The sequence below is a fragment of the Ornithorhynchus anatinus genome, chromosome X2 (genome assembly GCF_004115215.2).
Source record: "Ornithorhynchus anatinus isolate Pmale09 chromosome X2, mOrnAna1.pri.v4, whole genome shotgun sequence".
Lineage (NCBI taxonomy): Eukaryota > Metazoa > Chordata > Mammalia > Monotremata > Ornithorhynchidae > Ornithorhynchus > Ornithorhynchus anatinus.
Window position 1 is genome coordinate 7,875,026 of NC_041750.1, and position 6,000 is coordinate 7,881,025.

General features: G+C 57.5%; 1 protein-coding gene across 1 annotated transcript; it reads right to left on the reverse strand.

Annotated features, from left to right (window-relative positions):
• Positions 1 to 1,445: 1,445 nt before the first annotated feature.
• Positions 1,446 to 4,762, reverse strand: EIF3G (eukaryotic translation initiation factor 3 subunit G). The gene is made up of 11 exons (XM_029052379.2): positions 4,667 to 4,762; positions 4,391 to 4,437; positions 4,122 to 4,208; positions 3,905 to 3,993; positions 3,768 to 3,827; positions 3,016 to 3,120; positions 2,716 to 2,905; positions 2,186 to 2,293; positions 1,954 to 2,090; positions 1,734 to 1,840; positions 1,446 to 1,570 (listed from the first exon to the last, which is right to left on the reverse strand). The coding sequence occupies exons 1-11, from the start codon at positions 4,684 to 4,686 to the stop codon at positions 1,555 to 1,557; spliced, it is 966 nt and encodes a 321-aa protein (XP_028908212.1). The 5' UTR covers positions 4,687 to 4,762; the 3' UTR covers positions 1,446 to 1,554.
• Between the last annotated feature and the right edge of the window lie 1,238 nt (positions 4,763 to 6,000).

Consider the following 6,000-nt stretch of genomic DNA (forward strand, 5'->3'; position numbering starts at 1 on the left):
CTGGGAAGAAGCACTGGCGATACACTCAGCTCTCTCCTTTGCAGCCTGCCTGGAAGACCTACTTCCCCCAGCGTGGCCTAGTGGCTAGAGTGTGGACCTGGAAGGCAGAAAGACGTGGGTTTCAATCCTGGCTCTGCCACTTGCCTGCTGTGTGACCTCGGGTAAGGCACGTCACTTCTCTGGACCTCCATCACCTCCTCTGTAAAATGGGGATTAAGACTGAGTCTCCCATGTGGGACCGGGACTGTGTCTGACCTGATTTGCTTGTATCCACCCCAGTGCCTAGAATGGTGCCTGGCACATAGTGTTTAAACTCAATTATTAAATATTACACCAGCTACCTCTTTCCTTCTGTGAGCTCTAGGCCTGCTTCCTCATCTGGAAGGCATCAATTGGTTGTTCAGTTGTACTGAGTGCTTACTGTGTGCGGAGCACTGTGCTAAGCGTTTGGGAGGGTACAATATAACACACCCTGCCCCCCACAGCGAGCTTAGTCAATCCCTGTTCTCCCTCCCCCTTTGACTGTGAGCCCCATGTGGGACAGGGACTGTGTCTGACCTGATTTTCTTGTATCACCCCCAGTGCTTAGCACAAATGCATATACAGAGTAAGTGCTTAACCACAATTACTCTTTATCTACCTATACTTATTCACCTCTCTCTGTTCTCACTCTTGCAGATGAAGTCTTTGTGTTTCTTCCTGTTCCCACTCCCTGGAGATGCTTGTGTCCACCTGTGTCCGTTAGCTTGTGAGGTTTTTGCAGGCAAGGACTCTCCCAGGCACACAGGATGGGTTAAATAAATGCCACTGGTTAGGAGCAGGAGTGGCCTGGGACAGGAAGTGTGATGGGGAGGTAGAGGCCCAGTACTCGGCCCCACCCCGTGACCAGTGGGGGGACGGGTGGGGTGGGGAGGATATCAGGCCGCATCCATCCCTCCTAAACTGGGAGATGGTGGTGGCGGATCAAACTCCCTACATCAGAAACCAGCTGACCTGGCTCCCGGTGCCAGGAGGCCAGAGATGGAGCACTGGAAGCCCATCCTCAGTTGCTTCTTGGCTCCCAGTGGGATGAAAACACCAGCTCTGCCCCACTCCTTCCCAGCTAAGGTAGGTAGTCCCTAAGGTAATAATAATGTTGGTATTTGTTAAGCGCTTACTATCTGAAGAGCACTGTTCTAAGCGCTGGGGTAGACACAGGGGAATCAGGTTGTCCCACATGGGGCTCACAGTCTTAATCCCCATTTTACAGATGAGGTAACTGAGGCCCAGAGAAGTTAAGTGACTTGCCCACAGTCACACAGCTGACAAGTGGCAGAGCTGGGATTCAAACTCATGACCTCTGACTCCAAAGCCCGTGCTCTTTCCACTGAGCCACGTAGGTGGATGGCCATTAGGCCCCTGCAGAGCAATGACAAAGACTATACAAATATAGGCAGTTTGACACATTTGTCAGTTGATTGCAGTTTATTCCTTGGGGCTGGGGAAGGGAGGCGCTAGGGTCTCTCTTTCTTGTGACTTGTCCTTCCCCAGGATGGGGTGCGGGGGGCAGCTGCCTCAGTTGGTTGAAGGTCTGTAGTGGGAAAAGAGAGGTGGGTTAGCAGCTGGAGAGGGTGGGTGTGGGATAGTCGGGGCTGCCTCCTTCCAATCAAATCCCTTAGCCGCTGCCCACCTCCAACAACCAGGAATGTCGGGAGCCCGAAACACAGCCCAGAGGGTGGGGAACCATCACTCACTTGGCCCATTCCACGTTGAGGATCAGGTGGTCGTAACCAAAGCCAGACACCCCTGCGATGGCCCGGGCCGCGTCCTCCCTGCGGTGGAAGCTGATGAAAGCAAAGCCCTGGGGGGAGGGTTGAAGCGAGGCGTCATATTTCATCGCTTCCCAAAATCTCTCCCCCCTCACTCCCGCCCCGCTTTCGGAAAGCAATCCAGCAGCTGCCCGAGGCCCCCCACCTTGGACTGGCCGGTGGTCTTGTCCTTGGCCAGGTAGATGCGGGAGATGGAGCCAAATGGACGGAATAGCTCCTGCAGGTCTGTCTCGCGGGTATCCTCCGACAGATTGGTCACTCGGATGGTGGCGTTGTCATCGGCTTGGGTAGGGGGAAGAGAGAGCCACCGTCAGGAAGAACGCTCTCCAGAACCTGCCCATCCCAGAGCCCACAGCCGGTCTCCCAACCCCAAATACCTCGGCGGTTCGGCTGCATGGACTCCCCCCGGCGGCTGGCCCCATCCCTTAGGCTGGGCGGGACGTACTTCCCAGTCTTGTTCTGCGCCGCCTGCACGGGCTCCAGCTCTGTGGGATGTGGACAGTGATACGAGGGAAGTCGGGAATAAGAATGACGGTATGTGTTAGCCCTTACTATGTGCCAAGCACCGTTCTAAGCGCTGGTATCGATACAAGGTAATCAGGTTGTCCCAGGTGGGGCTCACCGTCTTCATCCCCATTTTCCAGATGAGGTAACTGAGGCCCAGAGAAGTGAAGTGGCTTGTCCACCAAGGTCACGCAGCAGACAAGTGGCGGAGCCAGGATTAGAACCCACATCCTCTGACTCCCAAGCCCGTGCTCTTGCCACTAAGCCGGCCTCTCCTCCCCTCCCTGGTCCGGGTGCCCCTTCCCCCCACCCCCAGCGCGGTCCGCCCAGTGCCAGGATCTCCCCGCTGCCCTACTGACCTGACCAGAACCGCTGACGACCTCATCCCCGGGCCCCCACCCACCTCCGGGCAACTTCTCCTTCTCGCCAGTGCTGAGCCCCAACTGCTCAGCCAGCTCCTTCTGCATGGGGCCCAGTGTGTCTTTATAGGGGCAGCGGGTGGTCCAGTGGTCGCCCTTGCAGATACGACAGGATACGATCTTCTGGCCTTTCAGCTTGTTCATGGGGTCTTCCTCTTCCTGGCAGTTGAGGTCCTGGAGGGAGAGCACCCGGGCTATGGGCCACCCTCCTTCCCCAGTCCCCTGCCCGAGGACCTCCCCGTTACCTGAACCCTAGCACCTCCCCCACCCCACCTCTACATTACCTCTTTGCTGGTAATGAAGGTCATGGAGACATCATCGCTGACTGTGGTGGTGGCTACATTGGGACCTGGGGCATCAAACTCTGAATTTCCAAACTTCTTCCAGTTCTAGGGAGGGGACAGTAGTTTGGAGATGGGGGGGAAAACCCAAATAACAAGAGCCCTTTCCAGATATGCGAGGTGAAGGTTTTTCCTATTATTATGACACGTATTAAGCGCCTCCTATGTGTTCTAGGGACTGGGGCAGATACAAGTTAAATCAGGCCGGATCCAGTCCCTGTCCCACGTAATAATAATGATGATGATATTTGTTAAGCTCTGTGGGCTAAGCACTGGGGTAGATACAAATTAATCAGGTTGGACACAGTCCCTGTCTCACAGGGGATTCACACTCTTATCCCCATAGTACAGATGAGGTAACTGAGGCCCAGTGAAATGACTTGCCCAAGGTCACACAACAGATGTGGTGGAGCTGGGATTAGAACCCAGGTCCTTCTGACGCTCAAGTCCACGTTCTATCCACTAAGCCACACTGCCGACAACATGGGGCTCACGGTCTATTGGGGGGTGGGGGGAGAACGGGTACCGAATCCCCATTCTGAGGCCGAGGGAACCGAGGCCCCGAGAAGTTAGGTGACTCGCCCAAGATCACCCGGCAGACAAGCGGTGGCTCCGGGATTAGAACCGAGGTCCTCTGACTCCCAGGCCCGTGCTGCTTCCCAATTTCTAGTCGGGGAGGCGGGGGAGGTCCTCACCTTCCTCCTCGCCACAGCTTTGGAAGCCTTACGCGTTTCGATCTTGAAGGTGCGGACAATCTGCCGGAGAGGAGAATGGAGTCGGGGATCTGAGGGACCGACCGGGGTCGCCCCCTCCCCCACGGGTCGGCCATCACCTTGAACTTCTTGCCATCCTCCTCCACCTTGTACTCCGTAATGGTCTTGATATTCCCATTGATCACCTCCTTTGGGGCAGGGAGTGGAGCTGTGGCGGGGGGGAGGAAATGAAACCGGTCACCTCTTGGCCAACCTGCCTTGCGGGGCGGGCGGGGGGGCGAGGGCCGGGACGAGATCCGGGGGGCTCCGCCGTGGCGGGGGCGCGGCACGACTCACCCCCCGGCAACAATTCCGGTTCGAGGCTGAGGTCGGGCCCGTTGGCGAGTGGGATCCCTTTGAGAAGTTCGCTGGTGATGCACTTGTCTGGTGGGAGAGGCGGGAGCACAGAAGCAGATCGTAAGGCGGAAGGGAGGGAGCTTTTCCTCACCCACTCCACACCCCCCATTCGGCACATCCCGGGGGGCAGGCCGAGGCGCGGTCCCATCCGGACGGCCGCGAACCGGCCGCCGCGGCCAAAGCCCGGGCGGGAGCGACACCGGACTCACCGTCATCCCCCTCCTCCTCCACCTGGTCGGCCCAACTGGGCTTTGAGCTGCCGGGAAGGAAAACGGGGAGGGTCAGCGGAGAATCATTCACAGCCCCCCTCCCCCAAACGCGTTCCTTCCGCTCGTCACGCGCCCCTTCCTCCTGCCACGCGCCCCCCTCCCCGAGGGCCTTCCGCTCGCCATGCGCCTCGCCCTCCCGCACATCTCCGGCCTAGAAAGCCCCCCAGAGCCTCCCGGGTGCTCCGCCTTTCTGGCCGCCGCCAGCCCCGTCCTCACTCGAAGTCCCCGGTCGGCATCGCTTCGGTTCGTCCACGCAGCAGAGGTCTGGGCCTAGGAACCGGAAAGGGGGCGGGCCAGAGAGAGAGAGCTCGATTTCCGCCGCCGCCCAGAGAGGTTCCGTTTCGGAGGCGCCAAGACAGCGCCCCCTACGTTCCGGGAGGTCGCTGCCTTTTCCCCTCGTCCTTCCGTCCCTCTGCCCCTCTGCCCCTCATCCATCCATCCATCCATCCATCCATCCATCCATCCATCCATCCATCCATCCATCCATCCATCCATCCATCCATCCATCCATCCATCCATCCATCCATCCATCCAATCGTATTTATCGAGCGCTTACTGTGTGCAGAGCACCGGACTAAGCGCTTGGGAGAGTATAATGCAGCAGCAACTCGAGACAGTCATAGTATTAACAATAATTATGGTATTTGTTAAGCGCTCACTGGGCGCCAGGCACCGTACCGAGCGCTGGGGTGGAGTCAAGCAAATCATCCCCATTTTACAGATAAAGTAACTGAGGCCCAGAGAGGTGAAGTGCCTTGCCCAAGGCCACACAGCAGACAAGTGGCCCAGCCGGGATTAGAACCCATGACCTTCTGACCCCCAGGCCTGTGCTCCGTCCACTATGCCACGCGACCCCTCTGCCCGTCGTAGGCTCGGCCGGAGAGGCTGGGCGTTGGGACTGTGGCTGGAAGGCAGAGAGCAAAACCGCTGGTTGCCCAAGGGCCCGGAGCCAGGGGGTGGCGGGGGAACAGTACCCAGCCCTACCGGCCCCGGGATCCAGCACCCACCGAGCCTCAGTTACAAGCACGGCAGCGTGGCGTAGTGGATAGAGCATGGACCTGGGAATCAGAAGGCCATGGATTATTAATAATAATAATAACTGTAGCAGTTCTTAAGCGCTTACTATGTGCCAAGCGCTGTTCTAAGCGCTGGGGTAGAAACAAGGTCATCGGGTTGGACACAGTCCATGTCCCCTGTGAGGCTCACGATCTTGATCCTCATTCTACAGATAACTAAGGCCCAGAGAAGTGAAGTGACTTGCTTAAGGTCACACAGCAGACACGAGGCAGAGCCGGTATTAGAACCCAAGACCTCTGACTCCTAGGCCCGTGCTCTTTCCACTAGGCCATGCCGCTCTGGCCACTTGTCTGCTGTGTGACCTAGGGCAAGTCGCTTTTCTCCGTGCCTCAGTTAACTCATCTGTAAAATGGGGAATGAGACTGTGAGCCCCAAATGGGACAGGGAGTGTGTCCAACTCGATTTGTTTGTATCCACCCCAGCACTTAGTATGGTGCCTGGCACATAGTAAGTGCTTAACAAATATCGTAATT